At 38.4% G+C, this 16,615-nt stretch overlaps 1 protein-coding gene across 1 annotated transcript; it reads right to left on the reverse strand.

The window, feature by feature from the left end:
* Window positions 1–1,188: 1,188 nt before the first annotated feature.
* On the reverse strand, window positions 1,189–16,092 carry LOC146628702 (cholesterol 7-desaturase nvd). The gene is made up of 7 exons (XM_085358023.1): window positions 15,687–16,092; window positions 10,634–10,822; window positions 6,843–7,021; window positions 4,470–4,595; window positions 4,233–4,352; window positions 3,278–3,454; window positions 1,189–1,350 (listed from the first exon to the last, which is right to left on the reverse strand). Exons 1-7 carry the CDS (start codon window positions 16,090–16,092, stop codon window positions 1,189–1,191), a joined length of 1,359 nt encoding a protein of 452 aa, XP_085214149.1.
* Window positions 16,093–16,615: the final 523 nt, after the last annotated feature.

A 16,615-nucleotide genomic window follows, 5' to 3' on the forward strand; every position in this document is an offset into this window, starting at 1 on the left:
ATTTTGGTCTCTATCAAATATTCATCTTAATGACAACTGTATGGAGGGTGCAAATATTTTTGTTCTGAGGCTTAATGTTATGCGAACACAGGTGACCATAACTGCTAGATGTCTACCTGGCTTCACCTTAGCTAATTCGAGTCATCTCATCGAACCTCTGATAGTTCAGTTTAATGCTAATGCTAGCAAGGTTGGTTAGCAAGTTGCTTCTATGGACAACACAGGTGTAATGCACACACCTTAAAGTGCTACAAAATAAAGGCAGAAACCTTTTTTTTTTTTTTAATCAGGCTGTAACAAGGTTTCAACACAGGAGTCTGTAGGGATTGAATTATGTTTGGAGCCAGCCTCAAGTGGCCACTAGAGGTATTGCAGTTGTTGACACATTGCATTGCCTTCGTCTCCAACTTCAGAGGCTTCCTCTTGGTTGAAAAATAAAATAAAATAAAATAAAATAAGACTTAAAAATTGTTGCATGGTCCTTTTAAGTTGTCGTGTCACACCACTGAAACAAAGAGACTGTTGTCAGCTGGCTGCTGAGTAACCTGAGAAATCATTTAAAAAACAAACACGCCTGCTCTTACACCTGCAGGTCAAACACAGCCAAGGTTGAGTACACATTAAAGATGTAAATTTACAGTGTGAGGCATAAGAGCATAACAGGGGAGAAGAAGTAATAACTGCATTCTGAGGCAGAAGAAGGAAGCCTTTCCTATGATCTCAAACTACAGGCAGACTAAAAAACAACAAAACAGAGAAAGTCCCTTAGTCAAGAGCAAATATTGGGATATCTATGTATATGTTTCACAGTTTATGTTATAGATAGTTGGCCTGGTGCAGAGTAAAACAGTTTTGACAATCAAACAGTCAATAGGGGATTTCTGGTGTCAGGGTATTGGTTGTTTAGATGTTTGTGAAATCTCAGTGGCACTTCAGGCATTTTATAAGGCTGGAAAGTAAAATTACACACATCAAAAATACCCCAAAAAGAGGTCTTTAACAAGACAAGGTTTGAGTCCTTTACAAAAAAATGCATATCTAAATTGCTTAAACTTGCCAGGCTTCTTGGCTCCCCTTTTCATCAGCAACAAATACAAATGATTGGTGAACGCCTTCGTCCAAAGCGTCAGATTAATGTACTCTGACCTGATAATCTCTGCTTAAATCTCCTCTTGTGGTTCAGGGAGGTCAAAAGTCCAACTTGTCACGCTGGTACTGCAGCCGTGGGCTGTTCTCACTGTAGAACTGACTGAACCAGCGCCTGTGTTTTTGGATGGCTGAATCTTCCTTTACAAGAAGAGGCTTGGAGACATACTTCTTATTGTTCCAGATCATCACATCACGCTCAAACTGAAGACAAAACAAAAACAAGAGAGAGTCACGGGACAGCACTAAATATCAAACATAATTATAAGATTTTTATACAGTAAAAGTTTTAAGCCTACTTCAAACATTTTTATTTTTAACAATATCCAACTTGTCCTTGATGATAATGAAGCAGCCCAGCTGAATACAATTTGTAAAGGAACAGATTTTCACTGAAGTATAACAAGAATTAAATAATGAAAACTATACTGGTGTCTTTTTGCATTAAATTACAATACTTTATCAGCAGGGGTTTCTTTGTGAAGTGCTGCTCATTAAATGTCACTCCATAGTAACTCCGTCAGCTGCTGACATTTCAGTGAGAACGCCCTTCCACTGCTGTCAATACCAAGTGGAGAAAAAAAAATTTAATCTAAAAACATAAGCTTGGAACATGAAACTGTGCAATCATCTTCCTTTATCTTGTGTTTGTTTTTAATTAAACTATGTATCTAGCTAATCAAAGTATTTTGTCTGAATATTTTTAGAAAATCTTAATGGAGGACAAGTCTAGACATTTTAAGAACCAGACAACTTTTCCCAAAGTATTTTGAGCCTACTATTATTTCTTGTTAAAGTGCAACTATGTGTCTTTATCACCAAGCTAATTATCAGGTTTAATGAGGATTATTCACACCTTATCCGTGACTGTGGTGTTACTTCTCGTGATAATGTGGAGGCTGAATTTAATCAAAGGCAGAGTGGGAGGTTAATGTGCACAGTGATCTCTCCAAGTTAGAGCAGCACTGGGGTATATCTCACTAATAAATAGCAATAAATTGCAGTTTTGATATATGAAATGAAAGATAAACAACAAAAGTTTAAATGTGATGGAACAAACCAGTGAATAATAGCCCACCCATTGACTAAAAGATGGGGGGGAAACCCTTGTTTGAACAAACTATGGGTGTTAGATGAGAGTAAGTGGGGCATGCAAGGCAAGCAGTGCTTGCCAAGTGAAATCTAGAAAATGGACAATAAAAGTGAACTAAAAGGAAAGCGATCTCTCACCTTACAATTTAGTATTTGGTCCTATAAAGAATCGTTCCTTGTTTGCATCCATCCTGTAAGTTACTGCCATCTTTTGGCCAAAAGTACCTACTGTCTCTGGAAGCTCAACTTAAATATAGTTTCTGTCATTTTCACAGGGGGATTTGTAACCCAGTATCAAAGACTGCAGCTGGGGAAGCTGAGATAGGAGCTGCATTTCACTGATGTGAGATCAGTTATTAGTTCTTATACATTATTATACACATGTCCACACACATGTGAAAACAAGAGGGAACATTTGCTACTAAGCAATCAAAGTGCAGGTAAGTTGTCTCTTATCACTTTGGCTAACATGTGTGACGTAGAGGAAAGTTGAAGATATTAAGGCTCAGTGCAGCAAGATATAGAAGATAATAAAAGTCATCCAGGACAAAATCATTAAAAATCCTATATGTTTTAATCAGCTCCAATCTGTCATGTTAGTGGAACAGTGTTGGATCTGTTTTGTTTTGTGTCTATTTTGGGGGAGGGGATCATCTTCTTTGCTTGCCTTTCAGCAAAAGCCATTATATGATACTGCCTTAAACTTAGTGAGTTAGAGCAGTTCATCTACTATTTGTAAGGTTGGTGGTTGAATCCCTGGTTGCTCCAGTCTGCCTGCCAAAGTAAAATGCTAAAACCTATGTTATTCCTGATGTGTTCATTGGAGTATGAATGTAAGATAGAAAGAACTTTGACATAGAAACAAGTGCTTGTGTTAAAGGGCAAATGAGCCTCAATGAGTTCTCAAGTACAACAGAAAAGTGCCATATAAGAGCCAATCCATTTATCAGATAGATAGATAAGGGTCAAATGATGGCAGCATAAATTATATGTAAACAAGCCTGTGTTATAGTTATCATAAAAGATAATGGTACTGCACCTGAATGCACTCCACTTTGAGGATGAACTTGGGCACCACAGGTGGGATATTAGACTGATAGAAAATGGTGTGAGTGACACACTGCAACAGAGGCTCCACAGGAGTCACACAATGCATGATTACACCCCGGCCCAAGAAAGTTTGGTCAAACAGCAGAAATACTATTCCTGGGCCAACCTGAAAGATAAACATGTAATATTAGCACAATTTAAAGTTTTCAACTTTTCCTGATAAGCATATCTATACACTTAGGGTTCATTCATTTAGTCAGATTCACTAGCAGTTACTGTAGTAAAAATGTATTTTGCATCATTTAACATCAAGCCTTATTTCCAGATAATTAAATGCCAAAAAAGCATCAGTCTGTTCATGAGAAATTAATGCTTGAAAAACACATTTACATGCATGGTTAAGCTCAATAATGCCTGCCTCTCATATTATATTGCTGCCGATCTCCCACTGCTGGCCACAGTAAACATATCCTGCTTCCAACATTTGTGTTGCGTGTAAATGATCCAGCTCCCTCTGCAGCCTTGTGGTTAACCTAGGGAAATTAGTGGTTTCAGGCTACACTTGCATATCATTTTTTTACTCACGCAGCAAGGCAAAAAGTCACACTGTGCTGTGTTTTTTGCTTAAGCAAAAACGACCATTTTTCTCAGGCTGATCAGGCCAGTGATGTTCGACATTAGAGATTACAGGAAGCTTTGTCAAACCCGGTTTTGTTACAATGCCGACAGCAAACTGTACTGTTACTGCACTGTGAAACATAATGTTTATTGTTGAAATGTACTTCTCATCCAATTTAAAAGGACGCTTACAGATCTAGCATGATTTATTTTGGTTATATCTAGTTTGAATAAAATTTATAGACAAGACCAGTGATTTGTGCCAGTTTAATGTACAATCAATCATAGGGAATTGTTTAAAAAATGGCATTCCTGGTGTACTGTACCTGTCTCGCCACAACAGAAACATCCAGAAGAGGCCAGTGGCATCCAAACACTCTAAGTGCATGTTTCACAAACATCTGAGAACAATGCTTGTTAGGCTCTGACTCTGGTTTCCAGTCAACCTTCAAGACACACAGTGAAAAACAGTGTCAAAATCAAAAGTTGCAGGTATAACAGCGAACATATTCACCTTAGTGGATAACGGGAACATCAAATTTAGTTTAGTGTTTCCAGTTTACCTTCCAGTCATGTTGCACAAATTCCCAGATTTTGCTATTGGTGTAACGTAGATCTGCTCCACTGAGCATGCTTGGAGTGTGAAGGTGCGACAAGTGAGCTATGTCCGCTGCATTTTCTGGAATCTCCTACACAGAAGAGAAGACAACTAGTTATTAGCAAAAAAAATAAAATGCTAGCATGTGGTATATTGTTTCTGTCTGTTGATTTCTAAGATACATGTAAAGTCCCTTAAATATATTCAAAGATTGCAAGAAAGAACATGTATTGACTATACTGCATGAAATGCATAAATGCCTTGCTGTCATGTTTTGGCTGTGTGCAGGCAAGAGAAGGACCCAAATGCAAAACTCACTGAGACAAAAATGAACTCAAAACACTGCTTTATTGCAGGCTTGGAAAGGAAACAAAGAACAAATAGAAATTGGGAAAACTACAACTAAATCATACATGAAAACACAGGGCGACTAACACAGCTATGATGGAGTACGTAACACTGACAAAACACAGGGCTTAAATAATGAGCCACAGGAGGAGAGCACAGCTGGGAGTAATTATGCAGGATGAGACAAGGGAAGCAAAACTAGAAACATTAACATAGGACAGACTGTAAAAGTAAAAAAGGAAACACACTGACTGAACTCAAAACATGTAAACTTAGCCGACTGTGGAGACAGAACAACGGCTGTGTCCCAATTCAGGGTCTGCACGCTTGAAGTACGCATTTTAAGTGTGATTACGTCACCGCCACGCAATGACGGCTGTCCCAATTCGAAGTGTACTTCAAATGCATACTTCAAATGCGCCGTCGATTTCCCCAAATATCAAGTGTGGTCCGGTGCACGCTTCGTGGTCCCATATATCCCACAATTCATAGCGCGGCGGTGGGTGTGGATAATTTTGCTGCAAAATACGGCAGAAGGGAGCGGCCTAAGAGTGAACTGTCAATAGTAAGTACTCAATATGACGTCACTTATTTATGTGCGAATGTTTAATAACGAAGAACATTAAAACATTGCTGTTGCCCACATGTCGGCAAAGTTATGTGACATTAGTGATGTTTGTACTTTCAGCCTCTACATATGTGTATATATATATATATATATATATATATATATATATATATATATATATATATATATCATAATAATGTGACAATACTATAATATTGGTCATATTATATTTACATTACCACAGTGAGATGACTTTAGTCTCATGAACAACAAGAGCTAATTGTTATTTACTAACTACTCTTGAACTGACTGTTCAGTACAGAAATGAAGCCCAACAATCATGTTTTACAGTCCCGTGGTCTCAGCCTCAGATACTCAACTAATCAAAGTTATGTCATGACAAAAATGAATCACCAACAAAACATTTTTTCTCCTTCATTTATGTCATACTATCTTGCGTTTCTTGCGGTTAGTATCATGGTTGCTAGGCAACCTGAACAGCGCAACGAAGGCCAGACCGTCCCATTTCACAAGCCTCTCACTTCCGCACTACTCGTACTTATAGTACGCACTGTACGTAGTACGCGTAGTGCGCGTACTTCAAGCGTGCAGACCCTGAATTGGGACACAGCCATAGAGACGTGAAACATGGGACAGAAAGGCACAGTAGACATAATGACGCCACAGGGGAAGAGTAAAACAAAACACAGAAGCACAGGACCTCTTTCAAAATAAAATAGGAAACAATGAAACACTGACATGACTACATGAACTTAACAACATAAGAAACAGACGTGAAACACATAAAGGATAAGGGAGACTTAACACAAGGGTTGAAAACACAAGGGGAATATAATAAGCAAATGAACATAGAAAACCTAATGAGCTTAAACATACACTATAAACATCAAAATGAACTAAAACCCAAAACGCTGGGTCATAAGACCCAGGATCGTGACACCTTAGTATACTCTAGAGATATCTTAGTATTAGCACAAGTGTTGTTTTAGGGAGATGAAAAGCTTGTAGCTTTGCTTCTGATCAGAACCAATCTGAATAAATATCAACAATGCATGGTTCATTGCAGTGTGTGAGGAGTGACCATGAAAAGGAAACTGATGCTAAATTGAAGGTAACTGATGTAAGGATGGATATAGAAACACTACCCTAAAGACAGTGTACACTACTGACATACAAATCATTAGAAGATAGATTAGTTTTTTGTCACAACATACATTTTATTTATAGAGTGACTTGGAATTCCTTATGGAAGCTTGCTTCTGCCACTGAAAAACATTATGTCATTATATTTTTAATATCTTTATATCTTTTTGTCACCTATCTCTAATAGGTGACAAACAGAGAAGATACAAGAGAAGATACAAGTTTCCATACATTTCCACTCAGATGTATGAACCATACCTGTATATGAGCATTAATAAAATGCTCAGTTCTCCCCCGATAGACCCACTCATCATTTGTGATCTCCGGCTGCTCAGGGACGATCCACTGAGGTCCTTCTCCATCACAGTGAAACCAAACCAAGATTTGCTTGTTGACCTCACAGCTGGGCCAGCTGTGCACGCTGGCAAAATCAGGCACTGATGGACAAATGAAACCCCAGACTAAATCACAACCCCTTTAACCCTCTACTGCATGACTTTTTAATTTTGGGGGAAAAAAATATTTCTCCCTATTTTGGGGGAGCTTTAGGATCCCTAATAATATATCAATCATAAAATTTGACACCCTGCCCCCCCCTAAACAGATATTAGTTTGTTGCTTCAAGGCAACACTGTGCAACAAAGGTAGTAAAATGCCAAGTTATTCTATAATAAGTTGTATTAGTACAACAAGGATGAACACATAAATAAACAATGTAAACATTTCACAAAACAATAAAACACCAAAATACATCCAACATTTGACCCTAACCCCATGCACGTGCGCGCGCGCACACACGTTGTGTTTCCATCACTTTTGGGGACGTTACATTAACTTACATTAATTTCCTGGACACTTATCCTGACTCTACCCATCACAAGTCCCTGCCTGAACCTTACCCTAACCCTGACTCAAGCCTTCACCCTAAAATTGAATGATTTACCTTGCAATTTGTCCCCATAAAGTAGGCGAGACCTCACAATATGAGTGTGTAAACAAATTTGTGTCCCCACAACAATAAGTAATACATGACCACACACACTGACACCCACACAGCAATATTGGTATGGCAGGGATCAGGCCCACACAATATGCTTACACATGGCCCACATACCGCAAAGAATGACGGCCCTTTGGTGGCCCAGACCTAGTTTGCCAGAGGTGGCCCACACATGGGCCAGCACAAGGCCAGTTTCAGACACCCTGGTCGTTCTGTGCTGGCCCATGTGTGGATTACCTCTGGCAAACCTGATCTGGGCCACCAAAGGGCCGTTATTCATTGCGGTATGTGGGCCATCTGTAGGTGATGTGCAGCCACGGGCCAGTTGTAGACACACTGCTGGCCCTGTGCTGGCCCAGAACGGTTTCAGCTCTGGCCCCAGATGTCAGCATAATGTGTACCTTAATCAAGCCATGCAATAACAACATGTGCCAGAACATGCAAAACAGTGCAAAAGTAACATGCCGAAACTCTGTTCAGATAGTGAATGGACTGATTTTTATGTAGCGCTTTTCTACTCTCCCAGATTACTCAAAGTGCCGGCTTGATACCAGATCCTGGCCAGACCTGCTTACTATGTGGGCACTAACACACACACAGACAGTTACTTTACCAACTGACCACTGACCCCTGAGCTCCTAAGTGTCCCTCAAACCTCATTCAGGGATCCACTCCTCTACTTCACTGTCACTCCCTGAAAGCTCACTGTCCTCACTTTCTGAGGACAGAAAGTGCACATTCCCTTGGTTTCCTTGCATAAAAAGTTTTTACATCCATGTCCTGTAATTATGAGTAGATTGTAAAGTAAAAAACATTGACTATGATCATATAAATGCACACAAACACATCTCTACACACATATCCAAATGCATTATATTGCCTGAAAAAAATTGGGCTAACTGCGCAGTGTTGCCTTGAGGCAACGAATGAAAATGAACAGTTTTACAGTATAAATAGATTTAAAAAAGTAGAACAAACAATCAAATATGCTTCTTAACATATTCATGCACATACAAGTATATTTTAATATACATTTATTTCACTATAAACATGTAAAATAGTGATCTTTATCTTGCCTCCTAATGGAGATGTCTCTCATGTAGTGCAGCTTGCAGAAAGGGGCCCTACCCCCCCAAATCAAAGTCACACCTCCTTCAACTCATCATTTTCTTGGAAAGAGATGTGCCTGGTAGCATTGTTTGAAAAAAAAAAGTTTTTTTTTTTTTTTGAAGGGCCACCGTAAGGCATGTAAATGTGGTTTGTTGCCTCAGGGCAACGCTATGCAGTAGAGGGTTAATCAGGATTTACTCTATTCTGTACACCCATGTAGGGCTGCTCAATTAATCGAATTTTAATCACGATTACGATCTGGGCTTTCAACGATCATTAAAAATGACTGAGCCGATTATTAGCCCCTCCCTCATGCTTTACTCTCGCGCTGCTCCATGTGGCAAATCAAGCGCACTGCTCTGCATTTCGAACACGCGTCACAACAATTAAGAGGACCCGAGGGAAGCTCGGAAAGCTAAGCAGAAGTTATTTGGAGAGGAGTGGACTGCCGTTGGTTGAAAAGAGAGGTAAAAAAAAACAACTTAAGTGGTGTGGAAACATTATGGCTTCGCGGAGTCAGACGTGGATCAAGTAGACACAGTGTGTAAACTTTGCTATGGTGTCGTAGCTGCACCACAGAGCAACACTGCAAAGTTCACATTTTTCATTTATTTCTTATATTGCAAACATTTGCGCTGTTATCAGTATTTGCACACTATTTTATATTATTTTTTAAAGTCATTATTCAATACATTGTTATTGTTAAACCTTTAAAGCCGGTCAGAGCAGCATGCTCATTTTGTGTAACTATTTTTAAATCCCTGTAGAACCTGAACGCTAAGCTAGCACAATAAATTTTTTTCCATATGAAACCAGAGGAGTTGTACGTACTTCTTATGCCATCAGCTTGTCCTCGGTCACGGTTTCCTTCCACATATAGCTTTGCAAAAATTGCATAAAAAGAGCTTGCAGGAACAAAAACATAATATTCCAGAAACACGCTTTGACGATCCGATCATGAACTTCCCACATTGAACAAGACGCCAACGCGAACTATCGCAAGTGACGTCGTTTTTGCGGAAAATGTAGTTTTTTACTTGTAGGCCTTAGAACTCGAATTGCACTGCTGGAAATAGTTTATTTTGATGCACATGCACATTCTTTGCAAATTTGCATCATAGGATTGTTTTTTTGTTTTTCCTGCAGTATATAAAAATTGCTGTATCTCCAAAAATAAAACTATGAAGACACTCAAAATAAATTTCCTGTTGTTGTAAACTATTTTTTGCAACTTTTTTGTATTTAAAGTTTTGAGGGATAAACCTCTTAAATTTCTCCAAGTAGAAATATATGTAAAAACAAAAACGATTTTCAATTTTTTTGTAGTTTATTGCACTTTTTTGCAATTAATGTAGTTACTATGGACTTAATGCATACACATTTTTAAAATATGGGCTATAACAGTTGTATTGATGTATAGCAACTTGAAATGCTCCCACAAATGGCACTACAGCATGTAAAAAAATAATATAAGCTCTGGCGGACGAAATAAATATCGTCAAATAATCGTGATCTCAATTTCAGTGAAAATAATCGTGATTATCATTTTTGCCATAATCGAGCAGCCCTACACCCATGTCAGTTAACATCTGACCAATAACATCCAATAACCAATAATCATAACCAATCCAATCCAATAACTAATAACTGACCAATAACATCTGACCCTGGTCTGTTTACTTCTAAGTTTATATAATATTTTAAGCCATTGGCTAAGCATATTCATGCACATCTGAAGATTAAACTGCCATCAGTTTCAGATTTGGACCTAATATTTATGAAGGCTTTAAATGTCTTCTCATTACAAATCGCAATGAAATGTTCAGTAACTTGCTTTCTTTATGTAGGTTTTCTAAAATAGTGATTTTTGTTTCTTAGCGAGCATATTATCCAAACATTCAAGGTTACTTAGAACTGTGACATAACAATATTATAATACCTTTTTCTGCATAGGGAATCTTCACACATACACCATTATCCCCCTGAAACTGCCATCCATGAAATGGACACTCGATGCAGTTCCCAAACACCCGTCCACCCACAGCAAGGTTGGCACCCAGGTGAGGGCAGTAGGCATCCACCACATAGGCCTTTCCATCGTGGCCCCGAAACACTGCCACCTGCTCACCTATGATTATAAGCAGAGAAAGGTTTTAATACTGGGTTTGTGAACTGTCACTAATGGGCCATAGTGGATAACAGTACTGTGCAAACTGTAGTTTTTGTACAGTTTTATCCAAACCAGACCAGTGTTTGCATATTTATTGTACAGTTCAAGAGAAAGGAAAAACAAACGTGCATTCTTTGCAGCATATTCCCTTTTCCCCGCTTCTTAGTATGTTCCTTAGTGCCCTACTTGGAGCAATATAGCTAATTATAGACAGCACTTATTAACGAAGAAACACACAAATTTTCCAAGAAACAACCCAACCCATACACAGAATTAGTAATTATTATGCCAGATTTTACATTTTATAATGCACAACTTTGTGTTTCTTAAATTATTCCATTAACAATTAATGCCACCCATAGAAGATTTGTATGATCTTTGAAATGATTCTGATGAGCTTTATTTTGTTTGTTGAAACAAAATCAAATGCAGTTGCATCAGAATTACTGCGGCACAAAATTTTAAATGGAACGGTGCACACCTATTATGGTCAAATGGCGTTCCTAGTGGAGGTCTTCTTGGAAAGTGCTTCCTGTGGTGCATGTCTAAATTGACACAAGATCAGAAGATCTCTTCCTACTGTCTTTGCTGGATTTTTAGCTGAGCTTTCGATCTGTCGTGCTCAGACAGCACTCAGGTTGGTGCAAGCTGAGCAACTGTAGTATAGAGTGACAGCTGAGCAAGCTCTACTAGTGATTAGTCAGGGTACTAAAAGAATCTGAGACACCAAATAATCCAGATGAAGGGTGACACAGCACTGCACTGCTGCCCCCAGACTGTTGGGAGAGCAGAATTTAACGACACTACAGAGAACTGCACGGTGGAAAAGACACACTCAGCAGAATTTAATATGTGAATGCATTACTGCAGAGAAAAGTTAGGAGGGAGACACAGCAGGATGCAGATCCTGAATGGGTGCCAATCTTTTTTTGGGTCAAAAGAATTTGGGGGAGTAAAATGTCAGGGGCTACAGGGAGAACTGAACCTAGAAGATATAGTGAGGAAGAAAGCGGAAAAGAGAAGTTAGAAAAATAAAATATATCCAGTGTGAATTATGGGTAGAGAAATGTGTATGTTATCTAGAGAAAAACAATCTGTATGCTTCTTATTATGTTTTCCAACATGCTGACACACCCTGGTGGGTTTCTGGCAACTTCTCAAATTGGCAACCACTGCTCTGCATCACACTTGCAGTGTGTAGGAGGTCTAATAACCTGCCACACTTGTACTCACAGTAAGATTCCCAACGTGTAGAAAAACCAATCAGTCAACATGCATCTACTTGAGAAAACTTTTAGCTACAAAACCTTTCAATTGCTTATCTTTTTTTAGCATATATACTTTCCAAATTCTCTTCAAAGCCTCTTTCACTCGTTACCTCCAGCTTTTTGATATCTTTATGTTTGCAAACCTTGCAACCTTGCAATTGCTTCTTTTTCTTATGTTATAGACATGAAAAAAATGTGTTTTTGTTTTTTAAAGATGATTTAAATGTACCAGATAGTGTTGGTTGTTGTTGTTTGTTTTTCGAAATAAAGGCACCCAGTTAATCAAATGAAATGAAATATTTTCAAAATAAACCTCAAGGCAGCTTTAGGGAATTAGCATATCTGAAGCTATAGTTATATCATTCAAATATCAAAATATGGAGCTCCTTATGACATGTGAGCTTTCAATGTGTGTTTTCAAAACAAAATTTTTTCAAAATACTGTTTTTAAAAATATTGCCTTTTTTTACTATACTATACAGTTTAAAATGTTTTATTTTTATTTTCAACTGTCATGATTGTTTTCATGTATTTTCCAGTGAAACATAAAAGTTCATTCCCTTTTTTGAAGGAATGCCATTCAACTCAGTTATTTTCGTTTTGTTTTTGTGCAACAACTTTTTCAAATTTGTGCTTTACCTGGATTAATTCTAATGATCTTTTTAGCAATGCAATGCATTTAAGTTGGTTCAGCAAATTGACTTGGGATTTAAGTATTCTAGCAATACAAGCTAATGCGATGGAAATGCATCTTGTAGTTTGTAACGTGATTCTCTGTTATGGACAGGGTTAAAAAATAATTGCACAGTCACAACGTGTTTGATCATTTCTGATATTGGTGTTATGGTATCCCTTTTAGTTACTAGTCCCATAAACATATACAGAGTGCCAGTCATAGAAACTATGATGTCAGTTCACTTTTGGGTGCAGTTCAACTAGAGGCGACACTCTCTTCTGATAAAACATGTTTACAAAGGATAAATATAACAGATGTAAGGGGATTAGTTAAATCACAGCAGACAGCATTGGAATGTATAAAATGTCTGTGGTGGTTGATATCAGGTGGTGTTTCAAATTGGCGTGAAATGAAAATAGTAGCTGCTATAACGTGGCTTTGTTATGGTGCTGATTTTTTTTTTTTTACTTTCTAGTTTCTAGAGGGAGAAATAAATCTGAATCTCATTTAAATATGAGATTCCAGCTTTATTCCTCCCTCTTTGTTTCCTAGCTTCATTGTTTTCTTGGCCTTAGTGTGTTTCCACGTTTAGGTTTCAAGTTGTTGTAGTTTTCAGTTTCCTTTGTACTCTGTGTTTTGCATTTGTTCAATCCTGCCATCAGCCTTTAATAAATAGCTTTCTTTTGTTCATCTCAGTCCGCCTGCCTTCACACTCACGCAGGCCTGGGACATACCTAGCCCTTGAGCACGGTGTATTTCTACAATGCCAAACCCTCATACAAATCTAAAAATGCAATGATCTAGTAAATGAGTCGTTCTATAAATACAGAACGAACAAACAAATGAAAAGGTCTCCACGAACATTAATGAAGATTGCATTAATAAACTACAGCTCCACCTTGATGTGAAGACCAGTAGATTGCTTTGCTAACTCTGATTGTAAGATCCAATAAAATGTATACTGACGTGAAAGGTTGTATTTGGTGAAGTCAGTTGGTGGAGACTTTTGTAGCACAACAGCCTAACTCAACTGTTGTTCGATGATGTTTGCTTTTCCTTTATGAAGGGTGTTGCAGACAGGGCAGGAACACAGGATTACAGTATGTTGCTAACTTGTGTAACTCACTTAAAGAGCAATTGATGAAAAGATGACTGTTATTTACAACTGTGAGCTGAATCCACAAGAGCAAGTCTCACTTTTTACCGGTGGATATCTTTTCCAGGTGTGAAATCCTCTCATACACTGTTTGTTTGTCATTTACTGAAAGCTATGTGACAGAAACCTAAAAAGCCCGACAGGCTCTTTGAAACCCTTTTGAACTCAAACTCAAAGAAACTCTCTGAAGAGATCAAACAGTCCCACCACATATCAACATGAGAAGCACAAATCTGTAAGTGAAACACAACAGCGGTTGAATCAATACACATAAACTTTAGGCCATCAGTGATGAGACCGTCTTGTTGTTGATCACAGAAAAACCTGATGCAGGAGATCAAAGGGGTCAGCTAGTGCTCACACATCAAACCTTATCATTAAAGACAGATCTTAATAATAAAATGTGATGTAATAATAAACAAGTGTTGGATTAGAAAAAGAATAAACACTAGATATTCAAATGAAGAGTTCTTGCAAGTTACCAGAATGATAAAAAACAATTATAAAACAAACCTAAGGCTCTAGAAAATGTGCATTCATTAAAGTTTTCTTCTCTAATTCTCTAATCAAGAAAATTATTAACGCATTAATTAATGAAGAAACTAGCTCTTATTTCAAAGCACTAATGTTGCCGTGAAGTAATTAACATCAGTAATGGCAACACTGTGTCTCCAAGGCGCCTTCAAACCAAACATGCAGGTGAAGCTTGAACCTTTGTGTAAAAGAAAAAATGTTACTAAGCACCATAATGCACAACCGTTTTCTTAACAAAGGCCTGGCCAACGTGTTGAAATGCTTTTACGTTCCCTGAATTCCAAAAATATTGTAATGTGAGCTTGTTTCGTCTGTCTTGGCAACAGTCCTACCTGGATGAGATAGCAAACATCTGGGTTGCTGGAAAGGTGGCAAACAACTAAAAGGTCTGACAATAATGTTACTTGCTGTGCTTCAATAAGTATCACACTTATTCTTTTACACACCTGAGAATGAAAGTTTAAATAATTCTGTGTCGGGCACTTGTAACACTTACCTGACTGCTTGAAAAGAAATTCAGCTTATCCCTCATGATGGGGGCAAACTGAATTTGGTGCATTTATACTTTACCCCATACTGTACCCCACACTTTCACCATGCACCCAGAAAACAACCAGCAATTTGTTTACTCATTCAAAAATGCAGTTTTGACAAAAATAACTAACCATTAACAACTATCCATTATTAAAATTATGTCAGCCATAAATTATGTGGAAAAGCCCTGCAGATGGAATTTCTGATATTGTTGAAAGGCATGCATAGCCGAATAAACACCTGTAAAAATAAGCCTACATATAAGCCTACAAAGCTCAGTCTAATCACTCAATCAAACTTTGAGTTAAACTTTAACAGTCACGAAGGGTCATTACATCATTGTCCAATTTCCAAAGTAAGCTTCTAGCACACATTTAATATCCCCCAAACTTTTATTGAACACATATATAGCCTAATTTTAAGTTTACAGCTTTAAATGACTCTTTAACTTGCTGCAACTCTGTTAATAAACACGTTGTCTAGTCAGCCTGCCCGTATACCAGCATCTGATTTATTTATTTTTTGCTAATTACAACTGCTGGTGCTTTTTGTTTCTTTTACTTAGCATTTGCACACCATATACTGTAACGTAACTGTGTTTCTTCTGTTATTCCCTGTTAAGAGCAGTGATCCAACCACCACTATGCATCGTACCTAGAATAGACACACTTTTGACCTCGCCCCTCTGCAGCATGTGTGAGTCCAGGACTCGGTACCAGCCGTTTGGGTAAACCGGTGGGAGCTCCCCGATTTTCCTCCTGCGCCTGGCGTCGTTGGCTGCCTGCGCTTTGGTGCGACCGTCCTCCTCGACGTATCCCACGTCTTCGGGCGACCTGAGCAGTTCCAGAGGACTGAAGAGCTGCCGGTACAGCCAGCCTATAGCGAAGAAAAGAACACCGACGGAGAAGCAAAAGAAGGCCCGGGCTGGGGCACCGCGTAAGCCCATTTCGCTCCATATCGGGTACCAGCTGCCCACAGAGCCCAGCGGATCTCCACCTTGTGTGATAAGCATTGCACCCACTCCCAGCCCGATGACGGCAGCTGCCTTCGCGTTGGACATGTCTGAGTCTCTAACTTGCAGACTGTCACGGTCACTTTATAACGAACACCGGGCACTTTGGACACAGACCAACATTTTTTTTTAAGCCACACCCGGGCCGACTACAGTGTACATAAACGCAGAAGTGGGATGGCCATTTCATAGTGAAATCGACTTTCTCTCTTGAGGACTAATGTTTAACATTAAATCCTTCAATCCTTTTTTATGTTTGGCGTGTAGATGAGAAAATTACACACACACACACACACACACACACACACACGAACACGAACACATATACATATATGTACATATATATGTATGTTTCATGACTACAAGACAAGAGACAAAGTATCTCCCCCTCTGTTATGTAAATTGATGTGTGCCAGTGTATGAGTGTATTATAATTAACATTAAATATGTTTTTATTAATAATAATTTATTTATACTTAAATGTTATATTGGCAGGATTCTACAATGTTATCTGAAACATGATTAGACTCGTGTGCTGTAAACGCCCTCTAGTGGCCTTTGTAATAAGAAT

Source organism: Diplotaxodon limnothrissa, linkage group LG7 (genome assembly GCF_057381915.1).
Source record: "Diplotaxodon limnothrissa isolate DT_005_m linkage group LG7, D_limnothrissa_male_GT1.1, whole genome shotgun sequence".
Taxonomy (NCBI): domain Eukaryota; kingdom Metazoa; phylum Chordata; class Actinopteri; order Cichliformes; family Cichlidae; genus Diplotaxodon; species Diplotaxodon limnothrissa.